General features: G+C 37.2%; 1 protein-coding gene across 1 annotated transcript in view; it reads left to right on the top strand.

Moving 5' to 3' along the window:
* LOC136875746 (uncharacterized) overlaps positions 1-22,081 on the top strand; it is an 82,630-nt gene extending 60,549 nt beyond the window's left edge. Inside the window, exons 2-3 of the mRNA XM_067149323.2 lie at positions 6,071-6,258; positions 21,831-22,081. Of these exons, the coding sequence (XP_067005424.1) occupies positions 6,071-6,258; positions 21,831-22,052 (410 nt within the window). The 3' untranslated portion in view covers positions 22,053-22,081. The remainder of the gene's footprint in view (positions 1-6,070; positions 6,259-21,830) is intronic.
* Positions 22,082-22,792: the final 711 nt, after the last annotated feature.

Raw genomic sequence — 22,792 nt, 5'->3', positions numbered from 1 at the left:
TTTCTTTATGAGGAGATATGCCAGAACATAGCTGAACACACAAAAGATGCCCAGCAGGAAATCACACATAAAACCCAGTTTAGTAAGATGAAACGAAGGAGTTGAGATCAAGACTGGGTCCGAATAAACAAGGACGAAATAAAGCTTCTTATGGCCATACTGTTGCCATAGGGGATTGTACAGAAACCTAAATTAGGACACTATATTTCTCGCAATCGCTTGTTCACTAAGCCTATTTTCTATGAGCTGATGACACAGAAGAGATTTTTTTCTTGCCGTGCTGAAAGACCCAGACGGTTGAGGTGCTGGCCGGCCTTCTGACCCCAACTTGGCAGGTTCGATTCTGGCTTAGACTGGTGGTATTTGAAGATGCTCAAATACGTCAGCTTCTTGCCAGTAAATTTACTGGCATGCAAAAGAACTCCTGCGGGGCTAAATTCCAGCACCTCAGCGTCTCCGAAAACTGTAAAAGTAGTTAGTGGGACGCAAAGCCAATAACATTATTATTATTATTATTATTATTATTATTATTATTATTATTATTATTATTATTATTATTATTGTTCATTTCACCCTCTTTGGGGTACGATAGATCTATCAATGGTTAGTGAGTCGTGTTTTCCAGTCCTCCCAGTACTTTTTCATTCTTTCAGATCTTGCCTTCCTCTCTTCTTCAGAAATTCTGTATAGTCGTTTGGGCTTCACCCTGTCCTGAAACCTCTTTATTTTATCTTTGGTTATTTTCTTTGCAGATCTTCTGTAATTTGGAATTCTCGTAGGTCCTTCTCAGTTTCCTTAAACCAGTTTTCTTATTACGGAAATAGTCAAAGATTCTTTTAGTTATCCTTTTCTGATCCATTCTTAGGATGTGGCCATAGAAGTCAATTCTCCTTTTCCTTATTGTGTCGGAAATCCTTTCTGATTTCCTATACAGGGTTTCATTACTGATGTGTGAAAGTTTGTTATTATGGAATTTGAGGCCTAGATTTTTTTGCAGTATTTTCCTTTCCTTTATCTCCAACTTTTCCATTGTACCATGTGTAGTTATAGATAGAGTTTCTGCAGCATAAAGGGCTTCAGGCTTGACTACTGTATTATTATTATTATTATTATTATTATTATTATTATTATTATTATTATTATTATTATTATTATTATTATTATTATTATTATTATTATTATTATTATAGATTTTCCTCTACAACTTTTTACATACCTCTCATAATGAGGTGAATAATGGACAAATTCCTCCCAAAATATACAAGATACATCCAGTATTTGACCACCTGTTAGCAAAGTTTTTGGAAGCTTATAACCCTGATGACAAAGTGCCAATTGATGAGAACCTCTTGGTATGGAAAGGGTGGCGATAGTGCAAAGTTTACATACCAAGAAAACAATCGCATTTCGGAATGGAATCATATAAATTATGCGAAGCCGAGACAGATTAAATAACGTGATCTGCTTCCGTGTGTATCATAATGAACAGCTGTAAGAGACATAACTCTGTGAATGTAAATACTGTAAATATTACCTGTATTGTAGTGTAATATAATCCGTGTTTGTCACTTATGAATTGTTGGTAGGCTATATAAATGTGATCCCTCAAAAGTGCTAACCAACATAACAGAAAATTTCATGAGTATTATAACTAATTCCATTTTAAATCTTTTAAGTACATGTAAACTTTGTAAATCTACAATTTACACATACAGAAACATTTATTTCCTGGCAGAGACTGTTAGTAAGCTGCCTAAAACATTCAGGTAAAAGTTACTGTACAAACGAAAACCAGAGCTTTGCTATTAGGAAGAAGCAACCTCGACATCGCCGTATGAAAGCACTTAGTATGTTCTTGCACAAAGTATTGAAAAATCAAAATAATTGGATTTTTCAACAATTAAATACATTATATTGAAGTAAATATTTATCTCAGGGCCCTTCAATAGTTCATTATAGTCTTGGATTGTTTTTAATCAAGTAATTAAATATTTTCTTCAATCAGGGAAATCGCTCCCCACCTGTGAGTAAGCCGGTGTATACTGAGCTCCCCGCTTAAGGGGTTAACATAAGTTGTACAGTAATACCTTTTTTCAATTGTACAAAATAATATAAGAACACTCTTCTTACATTTACGGCTCTGTTTTATGCACTAAAATAATGTGTGAGTTTTTTCTGTTTTACATTTGTATATCATTTGCACGCAGCACGATCATGAAGACGTTTTACTAACAACAGTTTTGCCGGTGTGGTTTCAGTCAAGGATTCTAAATAGGCCATCAGTTTGTCCAGCTGCATCGTTGCCTTTCCATGAGTCATTGTTTCTTCTGATGGAGCACCGGTTTCATTTTTGAATTCATCATCAGTGAATTAGTAGTGCATTGCATTCAGAAGAGTGTGGGTTCGAATCCCACCTTGGCCGCACTGGGAATGATGTTCCACGGTTTCCCATTCTCAATTCCAGGTGAATTCCGGGACATTACCTTTCATAGACCGTGGCCGAATTACTTCCAATTCCTGTGCTTAACTATCCTTGGTGGAAAAGACATTCAAGAAGAGTCAACCTCGAAAAGGAAATACTGTACAAGTAAAAATAAATTTTTGATCCGGATAAACCGAAGATCCAGATTAATGAGGGCTGGATAAAGGAAGTTCTTGTGTACATAGAGAAAATTGACATGAGAGGTTCCTTATTAAACCATGTACATGTAAGCCCACCTGGTGGCCATGGTCATTAAGGTGTAAAGTCTATAATGGTCTGACATCGTAGTAAGCCGGTTCGAGTTATGTTCGTCCCAAAAAAAATGTTTACCATCATTATGTTGGCTGGCAGGCTAGGAGAGGTGGTTGTATACACTTTCTAATCACCAGATTGCATGGAAAAAGTCTGGATTCAATTCCAAACCTTCCCACAGTGTTCATATGGAGTGAGGGCATATGACATTGTTGATGTTAATTTGACCATCAATAGGGGACATAAAGCTTTGAGTAGACCCTTGGTATTATTTGACAGGAGTAAGCTACATGCCTACCTAATTATAATCATCCCACATCCAGACACGCAGGTTGCCTATGGGTGTCAAACTGAAAGACCTCTACCAGGTGAGCCGAACATGTCCTTGGAAATACCCGGCAATAAAAGCCATACGATAAATAAATATACCAGGTGGTCCACCAGCCCCTTGTTATCCAGTTTTATGCATCCCTTCGCATTTATTACAACTCTGAAAGACATTGGCCCTCTCCCTAAACGGGGGGTAATATAACGAGATGTGTGTTTACGGGCTAGAAGACAGCAGGAATTGTGAGCGCCACTATTAATTCATTATAGGTACCTCGAATGAACCCGTAAAATGAGTACAGATACGCAGAATACGTACTTTAAAACAGGAGGTGGACGCACAAACCGGGAGCATGGTACTGTATAAGCTGGGAAATGGGCGTCGCAGTAGCTCACATGGCAAGTGGGTGGGGAGATATGTGATAGTGGACAGTGCTTGAGATAGGAGGTTCAAATCCCACATAAGAATATTTTTTAACAGCCAGTTGCCTGGGATGTGATAAGATTGAATACTTGATAGCTTCCAAGGACTGATTTGTTTATTTAACCCTGTAAAAGACAGTATGTATCGTTGCACTGGGTATGGTGCTGGGTTGGACGAGGATGAGGAGATGATGGTCTGTGGCCTGTTAACTATGTCGTACATGTTCCAAGATTCATAGACCACAGGTAGGACAAAGTATGCCCCATTAGAACGATAACAACGTGTGATGGCAGGTAAGTATGTGGCTGCTCGAAGCAATTCACAACACAAAGTTTATTCACAATAATAATTAAACTTATGTCGTTTATTCACTGCCTCAAGATGTATTCCAGCATTGAGTATGTGGATATGTTACTTATCTATGGAGAAGCTAGACAGAATGCATACCAGGCACAACAACTGTACCAAGAACGCTATCTGGATAGACGACAACCGATGGGCAGGACATTTTGGAGTACGGGAAGACGCCTGCGGGATACTGCATCCCTCGGAAGGACACAGCCTGTTCGGGATCATCCCGTGACATCTGCTGACAATGACGAGGTCATGTTTGATGCTATCCGACGTAACCTTCATACTAGCACATGGGCCATTGCGCAGGATACGAACATCAGCCGAGCGTCTGTTACTCGGATATTGCATACTCACTGATCTCACCCGTACCATCTGCACTTACACCAAGAGCTCCATGGTCAAGATTTCGATGGCTAGGTGGCGTTCTGTCAATGGATCCTACAGTATGTGGTCACTGATCCTACTTTTCTAGCGGCTCTCTTATTTACAGACGAAGCACGATTCAACACCAATGAAACCATTAATCACCGCAATATGCATTACTGGAGTGTGGATAATCCACATTGGGTGTGACAGGCCACTTTTCAGGTACAGTGGGGCGTGAATGTACGATGTGGAATCATGGGTGATAACCTCATCAGTCCCTATTTCTTTGAGGGCCATCTGAACAGCCAACGCTATCTGCGGTTTCTGCAAGATGAACTACCACTGGTTTTGGAACATGTGCCATTCCTTGACCGCTGCAGGATGTGTTTTCAACATGACAGAACCATCTCCATGCAACATATCCTGATAAATGGATAGGAAGGGGAAGACCTGTCCCCTGGCCCGCCAGATCGCCCGATCTTACGCTGCTGGAGTTTTTTTCTGTGGGGCCATGTAAAACAGTCCTTGTTACCTCAGACAGCTCATCACGGAGGCATGTCAATCCATTTTGCCAGAGATGTTGCAACAGGCCAGATGGTCCTTACAACGTCGCGCGCAGCTCTGTATTGACTACAGAGGTCGTCAGTTCGAGCGGGTGCTGCATTAAAATGACGTGGATAACTGAAATCCTGTCACATGTTTCCTAGCCTCTATCAACCCAGCTCCGTAACATTGGCATGTTTCAGGGCCAAATAAACAAATCTATCTGTGAAAAATATCGGTATTAAGCATACAACTTTGCCACATCCCAGGCAACTGGCTTAAGAATTTTTTTTGCTACGGGCTTTACGTCGCACCGACACAGATAGGTCTTATGGCGATGATGGGATAGGAAAGGCCTAGGAGTTGGAAGGAAGCGGCCGTGGCCTTAATTAAGGTACAGCCCCATCATTTGCCTGGTGTGAAAATGGGAAACCACGGAAAACCATCTTCAGGGCTGCCGATAGTGGGATTCGCACCTACTATCTCTCGGATACAAGCTCACAGCTGCGTGCCTCTACGCGCATGGCCAACTCGCCCGGTACTGGCTTAAGAAAAATACTTGCATGGGACTTGAACCTTCTAACACTCGAGCACTGTCAACTATCACACATCCTACAGCGTGCTAGCCACGTGAGCTACTGTGAAACCTGACCTAGGGCAGCCACTCTGCAGTCTATACCCGCCACAGACCTTCGTTTTCACATCCTTGTTGAAACCAGCACCATACCTAATACAACAATACATACGGTCTTTTACAGGGTCAAATAAACAAATTAGTCCTTGGAAGCTATCAAGTATGCAACCTTACCACATCGCAGGCAACTGTATGTTAAAAAAATTCTCGTGCAGGATTCGAGCCTCCTACCTTGAGCCCTGTCCACCGTCACATATCTCCCCGCTCGCTTGCCATGTGAACTATTGCAACACTTGACCTACGATGCCCACTGCCCAGCCTATACAGTACTGTGCTCCCAGTCTGTGCATCCACCTCCTGTTTTAAAGTATGTGTTCTGCGTATCTGTACTCGTTTTATGGGTTCATTCGAGGTACCCATAATGAATTAATAGTGAAGGGATGCATAAAACTGGATTGCAAGGGGCTGGTGGACCACCCAGTATAACTATATACATATCTATACCAAGGTACTTATAAATTTACTCTCTTTAATGCTATATTGAGTATGCATAGAAAATAGCATCCAAAGATAGCACTTCAGAATAGAGGATACAGGTATTACATTCTGATTAATATGGATAAAGGAAGCACCTTTCCATGTAATTTCCAGATTTAAGCACTAAAGTTTTTTTTTTTTTTTTTTTCAGATCGCAAAATATGTGCAAAATGGATTTCAAAATTGTGCAGTCTTCGATCAGATGATATAAATGTGAAGAAAAATCGTAATGCTTTCTTCAAGTACTTTCTTCACATCATACGAGATGGAGTTCTAGAAAATCCATTCTTGGAAGAACCTCCAGAAGGCAGTCTCCCTAACTGCAGCAGAATCTGTTCGGTAAATTGTGCAATTCAATATAGTCTGAAATGTTTTACATGAATATCTCTCTTATATAAAATAAGAGTTTTGTCTGTACATTGCTCAAAATTAAACAAGAATGGTATTTCTGTAAAGGTCATGTCCACAGTAGAAGGAAATGCAATTTTCTGTCATGTCTGTCTGTATGTACGTGTGCATCTTGAGAAAATGGCTGACCAGAATTTATTGAAAATAGGTATGTAAAGTCAGGGAATAAGGCACTCCAGTGTAGGCTATAAATAATGTTATTCACGCTGAGTAAAATTGTAGTTAGGGGAAGGCTTAAAATTTCTCAACTATATATGTTCTTAGTAGTTCTATCGATAAACAGTACATAACAAAAGTAATATAGAATACAATTTCCGCTCATTTATGTCAAAAACAGTTTAACTGCACTGGCTATGATAACAAAGAGATTAATGAATTTAGATTTTTGCATAGTCTACATCAATACTGAGCCACGAGGAGATGGCAGAACAGAATTTAATGAAAGTCGATATGTAAGGCCAGGACATGAGGCACTACTATCTAGGCTATAAATAATGTGATATATGATATGATAGTTTTGGAGGAGACTTGAAATTCCTAAAATATAAATCTCAAATATCTATGTTATTAGCGGTCTTAATGATAAATACTACATAACAAAAGTAATAGAGAATACAATTTCTGATCAGTTATGTCTTAAATGGTTTTACTGTATTGACTATGATAACAAAGATATTCATGAATTTAGATTTTTTTTGCTTAGTCCATATCAATACCAAACACCTGGTTTTTGTCTTGATTGTCTTGTCCGGCTCCATGGCTAAATGATTAGCATGCTGGCCTTTGGTCAAAGGGGTCCTGGGTTTGATTACTGGCAGGGTCAGAAATTTTAACCATAATTGGTTAATTCCCCTGGGACGGGGACTGGGTGTATGTGCCGTCTTCATCATCATTTCATTCTCATCACAACGTGCAGGTCATCTACGGGCATCAAGTGAAGACACCTGCACCAGGCCTCTCCGGAGGCCACACGCCATTAAATTATTATTATTATTATTATTATTATTATTATTATTATTGTCTTAAGGTGAGAAACCACATGGTAATCAGCCCTTATTGACAAGGAAAATTGTTAAGATGTGTACCAAGGTGAGAAAAAAATTATAAAGGAATGATCGCTTGAAGAATAAGACAAGAAGAAGACATGAAAGGAGGATAGATAACTCCCCTTTTTAGCATGCCATTCTCCCGGTCCGTACATACTGGCATGCAACACACTGGTTCATTCCATATTCATACTGCCAACCAGATTTATTTTCTCCACTATTTTCAACCACCAACATGGCCCACCTGATTACATTTTTCATAAACTTCCAAATGCCTCTGGGAATTGTAATTCAAACTTAACAGTGCATATACTGAAACCGTATTTGGAAACTTTTTAGATAAATTGGTTGATTTATGGCTTTTATATTCACCACTGGTAAAAATGAGTTGTAATGGTAAACTTAAAAGCAAGAAGTTGAAATGGTATACTGATGAATTGACTTAGTATAGAGAAAGAATGCTTTTGCTGTACAGAATTTATAAAAAAATTTGGTCAAGGAGGAACGCAGAATGGCATATGTAAAGCTATTTTTTTTTAGTGCAACTTGTTTGAGGCGTCAACCCATGTGGATCTTTTGCCCCTACTGGGACCATATTGTATGAACTTGCGTGTAATTGGAATGGTGGTAGTGTGGAATGTTGTGTTTGAGGAAAGGAAGATTAAAAATGTCACAAATACCCAGTCCCCAGGCCAGGGATATTAATCGTTTCAATTTAAAAACCCTGACTCGGCCGGGAATCGAACCCGGGGCCGCCAGGTGACAGGCGGATGCGTTGCCCCCCTACACCACAGGGCCAGACAAACTTATCTTAATTGTAAAAAGTTATATACCATAAAAGAAAACTTATCCATTCCAAAACTTCAGCTTGTGAAAAATATATTGAGAATGCACCCAACAAATGCAAGGCGGCATGGGATAGTACAGTACAAGAAAACATTCCTACTCATACTCAAGACACATTCCTCGATCCTGAAGAACTGAATAATTATTTCTTAAACTCTGTAAAATAAATTGGAGATCAAATTAAGTCAACAGGTACATCTGCGAGTTACTTTCTTCATAATCAACCCCCATACTGAAACACTTTCCATTAGGTTGAAATCACACCTGATGAAGTAATTAAAGTAAGTTTCACCGGGCGAGTTGGCCGTGCGCGTAGAGGCGCGCGGCTGTGAGCTTGCATCCGGGAGATAGTAGGTTCAAATCCCACTATCGGCAGCCCTGAAGATGGTTTTCCGTGGTTTCCCATTTTCACACCAGGCAAATGCTGGGGCTGTACCTTAATTAAGGCCACGGCCGCTTCCTTCCAACTCCTAGGCCTTTCCTATCCCATCGTCGCCATAAGGCCTATCTGTGTCGGTGCGACGTAAAGCCCCTAGCAAAAAAAATTAAAAAAATAAAGTTAGTTTAAAATTATCAAACTCTAAAAATATGGATTGTTATTGGTTATCTAATTACATCATCAAAAGAACAATACATTTGATTGTTGAACCTCTAACTTTTATTTTTAAAGAGTGTTTAGAGTGGAATTTTTTCCTGATTTACTTAAAATGTCTAAAGTTATTCCAGTATTTAAATGTGGGGACAAACAATTTCTTCAGAACTATTGTGCCGTCTCAATTGTTCCAATAATTTCTAAAATATTTGAATCACTTTTGTACAATCAACTTGGCAACTATTTTGAAACATACAATCTCCTATCCGACTGTCAGTTTGGGTTTCAACAAGGTAAATATACTACAGGGTGGCGCACAAATAGTTGACACATTTGAAAAGCAAATATAAAATGCAACTTATGTACTATGTTGTTGAAATTTCGCACACCCCTTCCCTGTTTCATGGAAATCTCTGCAGAGGTGACACTGCTGCTTTGTCCTCAAATGCCTGCATTCCAGTGAGTTTTCTGCCATGACCGACCATGGCCGACTCTCTGTTCAGCACCACGCCAAATCAAAAAGTGTTACGGTGACACAAAGGAAATTTCAAGCTGTGTTTCAGACTAGGTGGGCACCAACAAGGAACGCCATCCTTCGCTTATACAGAAACATTGAAGGACAAGGCAGTGTGAAGGAAGAAAAGCGACCACGTGCACCAGCAGTTCGGTCTCCTGAAAACATCGCTGCGCTGAGGGTCGCCATGCAACGTAGCCCATACAAGTCAACATGGGGAGCTTCAAGATAAAGTGGAATATCGCGCCATTCAGTTCGAAGAATGTTACACGGTAACCTTCAATTGTACCCGTACAAAATGACTGTTCTACAGAAGCTAACAGACCTTCACAGGCAGAAGATTTTGCAGTACGCCTTATGGACTAAAGATAAAGATGAAGTACTGTTTAAACCTTGGTTCTCTGATGAAGCCTATTTTCATCTCAACTGGGCAGTTAATAAACAAAATGTGCGGTTTTGGGCTACAGAAAAACCAACATTATTCACGAAAGAGACATGTATGGAGAAAAAGTGAGTCTGTGGGTAGCTGTCAAGTCATGGGTTAATTGGACCAGTTTTCTTCAGTCAGACAGTTAATGCACAGCGATAGAAGGACATGCTGGGGAATGAATTCATGCCTCATATTCTTGCTACCTCTATTCATACGCAGTGGTTTATGCAAGATGGTGCAACACCTCACACAGCTAACGATGTTCTTGAGTTTTTGAGGGGAGTATTTGGTGATCGTGTAATGACTCTTCGTTACCCACAGTACAAAAATAATGGCGGATTCCTCTGGCCTCCTTAAAGGCCAGATTTAAATCCTTGTGATTTCTTTTTATGGGGCTGTTTGAAAGAAAAACTCTTCGCTTCAAGACCCCAAAGCCGCATGGAAATGCTTGCTCGGATTGTGCAGCTCTGCAGTGAAATTCATGAAGACCTGTGCTGCAAAGTTGTCAGAAACATACGTACTCTTCTCGAAGAGGTTATCCACCGCAGTGGAGGCCATATTGAACATGTGATATAGTGAGATGTATTTCCAGGGTCCAAGCTGCCTGTGTCTGAAATTTCATTAGTGTTCTGTGAAAAGCAAAGATGTTATTCTAAAATTAAATGTGTCAACTATTCGTGCGCCACCCTGTACTACTGCTGTTCTCGAAATTGTTAATCAGATATTAACAGCTTTTGAAAACAAGCAGGCCATCTCTTGTTTGTTTTTTTTTTTTTTTTTGTTTTTTTCAGTCAATACTGATCTGCATGCAGGACAGTTGCCCAGGTGAAAGATTCCCTATCTGTTGCTTTCCTAGCCTTTTCTTAAATGATTGCAAACAAATTGAAAATTTATTGAACATCTCCCTTGGTAAATTCTTCCAATACCTAACTCACCTTCCTATAAACGAATATTTGCCCAAATTTCTTCTTTTTCCTGCCACTTGTTTCCACACCTGTGGGGTTGCTGGTGCAAACTGTGTTGCACATGTGGATTTGGCCCTGTTTTACGGTCGGATGCCCTTCCAGATGCAACCGTATATGGAGGAATGTAATTACTATTGCATGTTTCTGTGGTGGTTGGTAGTGTGGTATGTTGTCTGAATATGAAGAGGAAAGTGTTGGGACGGACACAAACACCCAGTCCCCGAGCCAGAAGAACTCATCAAAAGCGAATAAAATCCCCGACCAAGCCAGGAATCGAACCCGGAACCCTAGGTACCGAGCTCAGTGCGCTGACCATCCAGCCGAGTAGGATATATTTGCTCCAATTTGTCCTCTTGAATTCCAACTTCATATTGTGATCATTCTACTTATAAAGACAACGCTCAGACTTATTTGTCTACTAACGAAATTCCACGCCATCTCTCCGCTGACAGCTTAGAACATACCACTTAATCAAGCAGCTCATCTTCTTTCTCCCAAGTCTCCCATGATCTACCCTATCAAATGCCTTAGATAGGCCAATCGCGATAAAGTCCAATTGACCTCCTGAATCCAGGATATCTGCTATATCTTGTTGGAATCCTACAAGTTGAGCTTCAGTGGAATAACCTTTCCTAAACCCAAACTGCCTTCTATCAAACCAGTTATTAATTTTGCAAACATGTATAATATGATCAGAAACAATGCTTTCCCAAAGTTTACATGCAATGCATGTCAAACTGACTGGCCTGTAATTTTCAGCTTTATGTCTGTCACACTTTCCTTTATACACAGGGGCTACTATAGCAACTCTCCATTCATTTGGTATAGCTCCTTCATGCAAAAAATAATCAAATAAGTACTTCAGATATGGTACTATATCCCAACCCAATGTCCTTAGTATATCTCCCGAAACATTGCCAATTCCAGCTGCTTTTCTACTTTTCATCTTACTGTAAACGTCATTGTTGTTGTAGGTAAATTTTAATATTTTAGTGTTACTCACATCTCCTATCTGGACACCATCCTTGTAACCAACAATCTTTACATACTGCTGACTGAATACTGCTGCCTTTTGAAGATCCTCACATATACACTCCCCTTGTTTATTAATGATTCCTGGAATATCCTTTTTGGAACCTGTTTCTGCCTTAAAGTACCTATAAATGCTCTTCTATTTTTCACTAAAATTTGTATGACTGCCAATTATGCTTGCCATTGTGTTATCCTTAGCTGACTTCTTTGCTAGATTCAATTTCCTAGTAAGTTCCTTCAATTTCTCCTTACTTCCATAACCATTTCTAACTCTATCTCTTTCCAACCTGCACCTCCCTCTTAGTCTCTTTACTTCTCTGTTATAATATAGTGGATCCTTACCATTCCTTACCACCTTTAAAGGAACAAACCTATTTTCACATTCCTCAACAATTGCTTTAAACCCATCCCAGAGTCTGTTAACATTTTTATTTACCATTTTCCAGTGATCATATTTACTTTTTAAATCTCCCTCGTGCCTGTTTTATCAGCCATATGGTACTGCCTAATAGTCCTAATTTTAATACCTTCCTTTCTTTCACATTTAATTTTAACTACAACAAAAACAGCTTCGTGATCACTAATACCATCTATTACTTTGGTTTCTCTATAGAGCTCATCTGGTTTTATCAGCACCACATCCAAAATATTCTTCCCTTAGTTGGTTCCATCACTTTCTGAATCAGGTGCCCTTCCCATATTAACTTATTTGTCATTTGTTGGTCATGCTTCCTGTCGTTCGCATTACCTTCCCTATTGATGTTTGGTAAATTGAGATCACCCGCTACAATCATGTTCCTTTCCTTATCGTTTCCCACATAGCAGATTATGTTATAAAATAATTCTGAATCAGCGTCAGCGCTACCCTTTCCCAGTCTGTACACTCCAAAGACATCAAGTTGCCTATTATCTTTAGAGAAGAGCCTCACATCTAGAATTTCATGTTTGTCATCTTTAACTTTTTCGTAGCTTACAATTTCTTCTTTCACCAGAATAAATACTCCCCCTCCTACCATTCCTATCCTAGCTCTATGATACACACTCCAGTTCCATAGGAAAATTTCTGTATCCATTATATCATTTCTCAGCTATGATTCAACTCCTATTACAATATCTGGTAAGTATATATCTATTAAATTACTTGATTTTATTCCTTTCTTTACAATGCTTCTACAGTTGAGCACTAACATTCTTATGTCATCGCTACTTGATTTCCAGTTCCCTGTTCCCTTATCACCGCTCCCTAGGCCACCCTGTTTCCCTGAATGTACCTCCCTATAACCCCTATAAACATAGTTCCTAACTTAAATGTACCACTGTGGTTTAAGTGAAGGCCACCTGAGCGCAGATCCCTATCACCTACCCACCCATTAAGATCTACAAATTTCACTCCCAGTTTCCCACATACGCACTCCATAGTCTCATTTAAACCCCCAATCTCCTTCCAGTCAGTATCCCTCCTACACAGTATTCCACTGATAACAATCTCCGCTACCGAGCTCGATAGCTGCAGTCGCTTAAGTGCGGCCAGTATCCAGTATTCGGGAGATAGTAGGTTCGAACCCCACTGTCGGCAGCCCTGAAAATGGTTTTCCGTGGTTTCCCATTTTCACACCAGGCAAATGCTGGGGCTGTACCTTAATTAAGGCCACGGCCGCTTCCTTCCCACTCCTAGCCCTTTCCTGTCCCATCGTCGCCGTAAGACCTATCTGTATTACATGTAATAAATATCATTTTTGGTCCGTATTGATGATATTAGATTGAAATAATAACATTAAGTTATTTATTAGACCACCTAATCAATACAAAATCGTCTTGGATGATTTACATAAATTTGTTAGCTAATAATGGGACATGTTTCGCCTTCCCTGAAGGCATCATCAGCCATAGTCTTAACCTTAAATTAAAAATAAGCGTCTAAATAACATGTAGTAATGAAATGAATTTTAAAAATCTTGAAGAGATTTGAAGTAAAATAACATTAAAAATAACAATGATGGTTTGAAAATACAATGTGATGAGATACAATAGTGGAAGTATTAACAAAATTAACATTAGAAGGCTGCTAAAATAAGTACAATGGATAAAACAACAGATTGTTATACAACAAGTAGTAAGATTGCATAAAAGTAAAGTTGATAGTCAAGGCAGTTATAATTAGACGATGGCGAAAAATCTTATATAATCAAAGTAAAGAGGAGAGAATGAAAGTCGAAGTTAGTCGAGAGATCCAAAGTTCATCATGATCTTGAAGATAAAAGACGAAAGTCAGATGCATATGGTGAAGTTGTAGAACACGTTGAGGATATGGAGTTGGTGAATAGAAGTTGAAGAACAGTTTCAAATAGGATCACTATGGACCATCTCAAAATTTGAAGTGATGTTCAAATGTTGTAAATTGTGAGTTTGTAGATATTCTAGTTGAAAAAGCATATAAAAGTGGAATCTGTAAATGGAAGCAAGAAACGTAGAGTTAATTGTGTGAAAAGATATTTGAAAAATATTGAAGTAGAATCGTATGCACTTACCATTTGACGGTGACAAAGATAGCTTGTAATATTATGAGTTAGAAGAATTTGCAACCGTAGACTTCTTGCTACGTGTGTTATAACTGAAGTTTTGTGCTGGAGGGGGATCTGTTTGCATTGACGTAACTATTGGAGGGGGGCTGCTATTGGTGGGAGGGAAGGAAGAGAGTGTATTACTGCGCGTGTTGTAACGGTGTAAGGCTATTGGAGGGAGCGATGTTCCGGTGGGTGTGGCTATGGGTTTATTGGTTGTATTTGAATTAGAGGTACTAGCGGCGGGGGGAAGGGAGGGGGGTATATTAGCTGTAGGGGAGGTGGGAACTCTAATTGATGTGAGGTTGAAGATTTTTAAGAATTTGTTGGTGAGGGAAGTTGATTCTCGTAATAAAATAAGAATCTGTTCATACAAGGGGCTTTTTTTATCAATAGTGTCGTTTAGATTTTTATCTTTATTAAAATGTTGGTCGAGGAAAATAAATAAGTTTTCATATTCTGTCATGAGTTTGCTTTTATCGACTCTTTTTAGGATATGGAGGTCTTGTTCTATTGTGGTGAATTTATGCCCGGTGTCCCTCATATGGTTGGCCATTGCGGAGAATTTGTTGTGTCTTTGGGCATTGTAATGCTCGGCATATCTGGTAGAGAAGCTGCGGCCAGTTTGGCCAACATAAGAAAAATTACATGTAGAGCATTTCAATCTGTATATTCCTGATCCAGAGTAACTATTGTCTGTGATGTTGATAGAGTTGTGATTGAAGAATAAATTACGATTAGTGTTTTTTGTTGTGTAGGCTATTTTTATTTCGTGCTTCATTAATGAATTGGTTATCGGGTAAATGCTATGGTTAGTGAACGTGAATTTAGCGTATTTTGGTTTGACGGGTTTTAATGGGGTTAAATTGGTAGCTAGTTTCAGTTTGGTTTTATTGATGATTTTATCAATCATACTCGTGTTAAATCCATTGAATTTAGCTATTTCCTTGATGAATAGTAATTCTTTCTTTAAATTAGTAGAGGACATAGGGATCTTTAATGCTCTATATATTAAACTGTGATAAGTGGCTTTTTTATGTGAGTTGGGATGTAAAGAATCATTTTTTATGGTTGTTGGAGAAAAGGTGGGTTTTCTGTATATTTGGAAGTCGAATTTGTTCAATGCTCGTGTGATTTTGATATCTAAGAAGTTCAAAGAGTTATTGAACTCATCTTCTTTAGTGAATTTAATATTATTATCTAAGTTGTTGAGGAATGATAGTATGTTATTGCTGTTGTTGATTTGTTTATCAATGATAGCTATGGTATCATCAACATAGCGATGCCAAAGACAGAGTCCGTTGATGTTATTAATAATCTTACTATGTTCGAGATTATTTAAGTATATATCGGCTAGTATTCCAGACAATGGGTCTCCCATCGCTAGACCTTCTTGTTTGTAAATTTTCTTATTGAAGGTAAAATAGTTGTTGTCTAAAACGAAATTAAGTAATTTTAACCATTCATCAATTTCGATTTTACTCAATGTGCTATGTTTCAACAGATTGTTTTTTATGATGTTAATAGTATTGTTGATAGGGATATTAGTATACATGTTGGTGATGTCAAAAGAACATAAAACGTGGTTTGGTTGTAGACTGAAATTATTTAGGGAATTACAAAGTTCGATCGAGTTCTTTATGGGGTTGGAGTTGTGAAATTTGAAGTGTTTTTTTAGGAATTTGTGTAGGAATTGAGAGGTTTTATATGTAGGACTATTGATACTATTAATTATAGGCCGAATGGGGACATCATTTTTATGAATTTTGGGCAGTGATCTGACTGTAGGTAATTTTGGGTTCATTACAGTTAATTTCTGATAATCTTGATCATTTAAAATGAAGTTAGAATTTTTAAGAAGGTTCTTTAAGTTACGCTGTATTTTGTTTGTTGGATCTTTGTTAATTAAGGTATAGGTATTGTCTGAAAAAAAGGTTTCAGTTTTATTGATGTAATCTTGTTTGTTCATTATTACTATGGTGTTGCCCTTATCTGCTTTTGTAATTACTACGTTGTTGTTATGGATTTTGGATTTCAGGTTTAGTATTTGTTTCGAGACATTGTAGTTATTATTAGATGTTATCTCGTTAATCAAAGTTGGGAGTTTCTTTTTTACTTCATATCGTACGTCATTCTGTTTATCAATTGGGATTTGTTTATCGATATTAGTTTCGGTTTCAGCGATGGTAGTGATGATGTCTTCTGCCTTTTTGTGATTGGGCCAATTATGTTTGATGCCTTTATCTAATAGATTTAATTCTTGGTTAGAGAAGGTTGCATTAGATAGGTTGATTGTAGTGGGAATGTTAGTCAAATGGGAAGGGGACACTTTGTTGTTTGTATTTTGGTCAGGAGTTTTACATTTGTTTTCTTGAAGACAAAGTAATTTATGGTTTAGGGTTTTCTGTTTCTTGTCTAATACGTAAGATAGTTTGATGTCAGTGTACCTTAAAAATGAGCTCCATTCAAGTGGGGGTAATTTCTGAGAGATGGTCAAATGAGTCCTATATAATTGTAAATTTAGTAAAGATTTCTTCTTGTATAATAGTTTAATTTCATTTTTCAACCATATGTTGTTTACTTTCTTTTGAGTGGCATTAGATTTTGAATAGGGATGACTTTTTCTTTGTAAAGATTTGAGAAATTTAGGTACCAACTCTAATTTCAAGCAATCTTTAAGAAACTTGATATCTCTAGAAATCTTGCCTATTTTAATTTTTAGGTTCAAGTACTTGTTAGGTTTTACTATTGCCTGGTTGGCATTGACATTACATGTAATAAATATCATTTTTGGTCCGTATTGATGATATTAGATTGAAATAATAACATTAAGTTATTTATTAGACCACCTAATCAATACAAAATCGTCTTGGATGATTTACATAAATTTGTTAGCTAATAATGGGACATGTTTCGCCTTCCCTGAAGGCATCATCAGCCATAGTCTTAACCTTAAATTAAAAATAAGCGTCTAAATAACATGTAGTAATGAAATGAATTTTAAAAATCTTGAAGAGATTTGAAGTAAAATAACATTAAAAATAACAATGATGGTTTGAAAATACAATGTGATGAGATACAATAGTGTATTGTGTATTGTATCTCATCACATTGTATTTTCAAACCATCATTGTTATTTTTAATGTTATTTTACTTCAAATCTCTTCAAGATTTTTAAAATTCATTTCATTACTACATGTTATTTAGACGCTTATTTTTAATTTAAGGTTAAGACTATGGCTGATGATGCCTTCAGGGAAGGCGAAACATGTCCCATTATTAGCTAACAAATTTATGTAAATCATCCAAGACGATTTTGTATTGATTAGGTGGTCTAATAAATAACTTAATGTTATTATTTCAATCTAATATCATCAATACGGACCAAAAATGATATTTATTACATGTAATGTCAATGCCAACCAGGCAATAGTAAAACCTAACAAGTACTTGAACCTAAAAATTAAAATAGGCAAGATTTCTAGAGATATCAAGTTTCTTAAAGATTGCTTGAAATTAGAGTTGGTACCTAAATTTCTCAAATCTTTACAAAGAAAAAGTCATCCCTATTCAAAATCTAATGCCACTCAAAAGAAAGTAAACAACATATGGTTGAAAAATGAAATTAAACTATTATACAAGAAGAAATCTTTACTAAATTTACAATTATATAGGACTCATTTGACCATCTCTCAGAAATTACCCCCACTTGAATGGAGCTCATTTTTAAGGTACACTGACATCAAACTATCTTACGTATTAGACAAGAAACAGAAAACCCTAAACCATAAATTACTTTGTCTTCAAGAAAACAAATGTAAAACTCCTGACCAAAATACAAACAACAAAGTGTCCCCTTCCCATTTGACTAACATTCCCACTACAATCAACCTATCTAATGCAACCTTCTCTAACCAAGAATTAAATCTATTAGATAAAGGCATCAAACATAATTGGCCCAATCACAAAAAGGCAGAAGACATCATCACTACCATCGCTGAAACCGAAACTAATATCGATAAACAAATCCCAATTGATAAACAGAATGACGTACGATATGAAGTAAAAAAGAAACTCCCAACTTTGATTAACGAGATAACATCTAATAATAACTACAATGTCTCGAAACAAATACTAAACCTGAAATCCAAAATCCATAACAACAACGTAGTAATTACAAAAGCAGATAAGGGCAACACCATAGTAATAATGAACAAACAAGATTACATCAATAAAACTGAAACCTTTTTTTCAGACAATACCTATACCTTAATTAACAAAGATCCAACAAACAAAATACAGCGTAACTTAAAGAACCTTCTTAAAAATTCTAACTTCATTTTAAATGATCAAGATTATCAGAAATTAACTGTAATGAACCCAAAATTACCTACAGTCAGATCACTGCCCAAAATTCATAAAAATGATGTCCCCATTCGGCCTATAATTAATAGTATCAATAGTCCTACCTATAAAACCTCTCAATTCCTACACAAATTCCTAAAAAAACACTTCAAATTTCACAACTCCAACCCCATAAAGAACTCGATCGAACTTTGTAATTCCCTAAATAATTTCAGTCTACAACCAAACCACGTTTTATGTTCTTTTGACATCACCAACATGTATACTAATATCCCTATCAACAATACTATTAACATCATAAAAAACAATCTGTTGAAACATAGCACATTGAGTAAAATCGAAATTGATGAATGGTTAAAATTACTTAATTTCGTTTTAGACAACAACTATTTTACCTTCAATAAGAAAATTTACAAACAAGAAGGTCTAGCGATGGGAGACCCATTGTCTGGAATACTAGCCGATATATACTTAAATAATCTCGAACATAGTAAGATTATTAATAACATCAACGGACTCTGTCTTTGGCATCGCTATGTTGATGATACCATAGCTATCATTGATAAACAAATCAACAACAGCAATAACATACTATCATTCCTCAACAACTTAGATAATAATATTAAATTCACTAAAGAAGATGAGTTCAATAACTCTTTGAACTTCTTAGATATCAAAATCACACGAGCATTGAACAAATTCGACTTCCAAATATACAGAAAACCCACCTTTTCTCCAACAACCATAAAAAATGATTCTTTACATCCCAACTCACATAAAAAAGCCACTTATCACAGTTTAATATATAGAGCATTAAAGATCCCTATGTCCTCTACTAATTTAAAGAAAGAATTACTATTCATCAAGGAAATAGCTAAATTCAATGGATTTAACACGAGTATGATTGATAAAATCATCAATAAAACCAAACTGAAACTAGCTACCAATTTAACCCCATTAAAACCCGTCAAACCAAAATACGCTAAATTCACGTTCACTAACCATAGCATTTACCCGATAACCAATTCATTAATGAAGCACGAAATAAAAATAGCCTACACAACAAAAAACACTAATCGTAATTTATTCTTCAATCACAACTCTATCAACATCACAGACAATAGTTACTCTGGATCAGGAATATACAGATTGAAATGCTCTACATGTAATTTTTCTTATGTTGGCCAAACTGGCCGCAGCTTCTCTACCAGATATGCCGAGCATTACAATGCCCAAAGACACAACAAATTCTCCGCAATGGCCAACCATATGAGGGACACCGGGCATAAATTCACCACAATAGAACAAGACCTCCATATCCTAAAAAGAGTCGATAAAAGCAAACTCATGACAGAATATGAAAACTTATTTATTTTCCTCGACCAACATTTTAATAAAGATAAAAATCTAAACGACACTATTGATAAAAAAAGCCCCTTGTATGAACAGATTCTTATTTTATTACGAGAATCAACTTCCCTCACCAACAAATTCTTAAAAATCTTCAACCTCACATCAATTAGAGTTCCCACCTCCCCTACAGCTAATATACCCCCCTCCCTTCCCCCCGCCGCTAGTACCTCTAATTCAAATACAACCAATAAACCCATAGCCACACCCACCGGAACATCGCTCCCTCCAATAGCCTTACACCGTTACAACACGCGCAGTAATACACTCTCTTCCTTCCCTCCCACCAATAGCAGCCCCCCTCCAATAGTTACGTCAATGCAAACAGATCCCCCTCCAGCACAAAACTTCAGTTATAACACACGTAGCAAGAAGTCTACGGTTGCAAATTCTTCTAACTCATAATATTACAAGCTATCTTTGTCACCGTCAAATGGTAAGTGCATACGATTCTACTTCAATATTTTTCAAATATCTTTTCACACAATTAACTCTACGTTTCTTGCTTCCATTTACAGATTCCACTTTTATATGCTTTTTCAACTAGAATATCTACAAACTCACAATTTACAACATTTGAACATCACTTCAAATTTTGAGATGGTCCATAGTGATCCTATTTGAAACTGTTCTTCAACTTCTATTCACCAACTCCATATCCTCAACGTGTTCTACAACTTCACCATATGCATCTGACTTTCGTCTTTTATCTTCAAGATCATGATGAACTTTGGATCTCTCGACTAACTTCGACTTTCATTCTCTCCTCTTTACTTTGATTATATAAGATTTTTCGCCATCGTCTAATTATAACTGCCTTGACTATCAACTTTACTTTTATGCAATCTTACTACTTGTTGTATAACAATCTGTTGTTTTATCCATTGTACTTATTTTAGCAGCCTTCTAATGTTAATTTTGTTAACCTTCCACTATTGTATCTCATCACATTGTATTTTCAAACCATCATTGTTATTTTTAATGTTATTTTACTTCAAATCTCTTCAAGATTTTTAAAATTCATTTCATTACTACATGTTATTTAGACGCTTATTTTTAATTTAAGGTTAAGACTATGGCTGATGATGCCTTCAGGGAAGGCGAAACATGTCCCATTATTAGCTAACAAATTTATGTAAATCATCCAAGACGATTTTGTATTGATTAGGTGGTCTAATAAATAACTTAATGTTATTATTTCAAGACCTATCTGTGTCGGTGCGACGTAAAACAACTAGCAAAAAAAAAAAAAAAAAACCAATCTCCGCTTCCTTAAACTACACCCGTGCTGCATTTACCAGGTCCCACACTTCCCCAACTATGTTGGTACTTATACCTGCCTGTCTTACATTGTTAGTACCAACGTGAAACGCTACCACCTCCTTTCCCTCCTCCTTCTCTTCTACTTTCCTCAACATTTATACTTGCATGAGATTACCTGTTTATAGCATATTTCGCTACAATAATGACTTTTCAGATAAATGGCCAATTTAAATTATTCTAATCTTCTAATAATTGATACATATTTTTGATAATACAAAGAATTCACATCCCTGTTTGAGCCTTCAGTATGGGTATCCAGCTTTCGCCGCTGTAAAGCAGCGCTAATAGTACAACACTTCAGGATACGCCAAGTTTCAAATTAGAAGCCATGATTGCACACAAGACGATTTAACATCAGAATTATAGCTCTAGCAATGAATTCCAATTACAGTATACTAATTTCCCCCTTACCTTTTCAGGAAGCAGGTTTAACACAAAGAGGTGCAATGCAGTGGCTGCAACAAGAAGTTCTAAAACAAAACTCAATGCCTCACTACATGAGTCACTGGTCTCCTGACAGGAGGACTTATGTAGCTGCTAAACCTATACCTGGTCGAGGAGCACTCGTCTACATGGCTGTCACACGGGATCCTGATCAAGGCTGGGATATTCCAGGAAAGCGCAAGCCAAAATCCTATTAGAAAATTGTCTCTCTCGTTCTCTTGTTGTTATGTGATGATATTATTAATAAAATTCATATAGTTGATTCATAGTACATCTTTAGCTGTTTAAAATGTAAAGTTTCAGTTAGCACTTCATGGTCCAGAAAGATGTTACTATTTATTGCTTGTCTCTTGGAACCCATTCATCTCTTTCAGGTATATTGCCGACCGACCGACCCTGGTCTGCATTTAAGGCAGTTGCCTAGGTGGCAGATAATCGATCAGTTGTTACCAAGTCTTTTCTTAAATGATTTTAAACATCATTGAAATTTATCAAACATCCCCCTTGGTAAATTATTCCAATACCTAACTGCTCTTCCTATAAATGAATATTTTCCTCAATTTATCCTCTTGAATTTCAACTTAATCTTCACACTGTGATCTTTTCTACTATTAAGAACACAACTAAATGCCATTCATCTATTAATGTCACTGCATGCCATCTCTCCACTGACAGCTCGGACATTCGACTTTGTCGAGTAAATTTACTCCCAAGAATTTCCAACCCAAAGTTTGCAACATTTCATTGGAAATCAGCCAGAAAAAGTCATGCTGCTTTTCTCTGGATCTTCTTCCATTCCAGTTCTTGAATCAAGTAATTCTGGCGAGGGTCCCACACACTGGAACCATACTCTAATTGCAGTCTTACCAATGAATTATATGCCCTCTCCTTTACATCCTCACTACAACCCCTAAATACCCTCATAACCATATGAAGA

The sequence above is a fragment of the Anabrus simplex genome, chromosome 6 (assembly GCF_040414725.1).
Source record: "Anabrus simplex isolate iqAnaSimp1 chromosome 6, ASM4041472v1, whole genome shotgun sequence".
NCBI lineage: Eukaryota > Metazoa > Arthropoda > Insecta > Orthoptera > Tettigoniidae > Anabrus > Anabrus simplex.
Note: the sequence above shows the minus strand (reverse complement) of the source record. Positions and strands in the feature narration are given on the sequence as shown.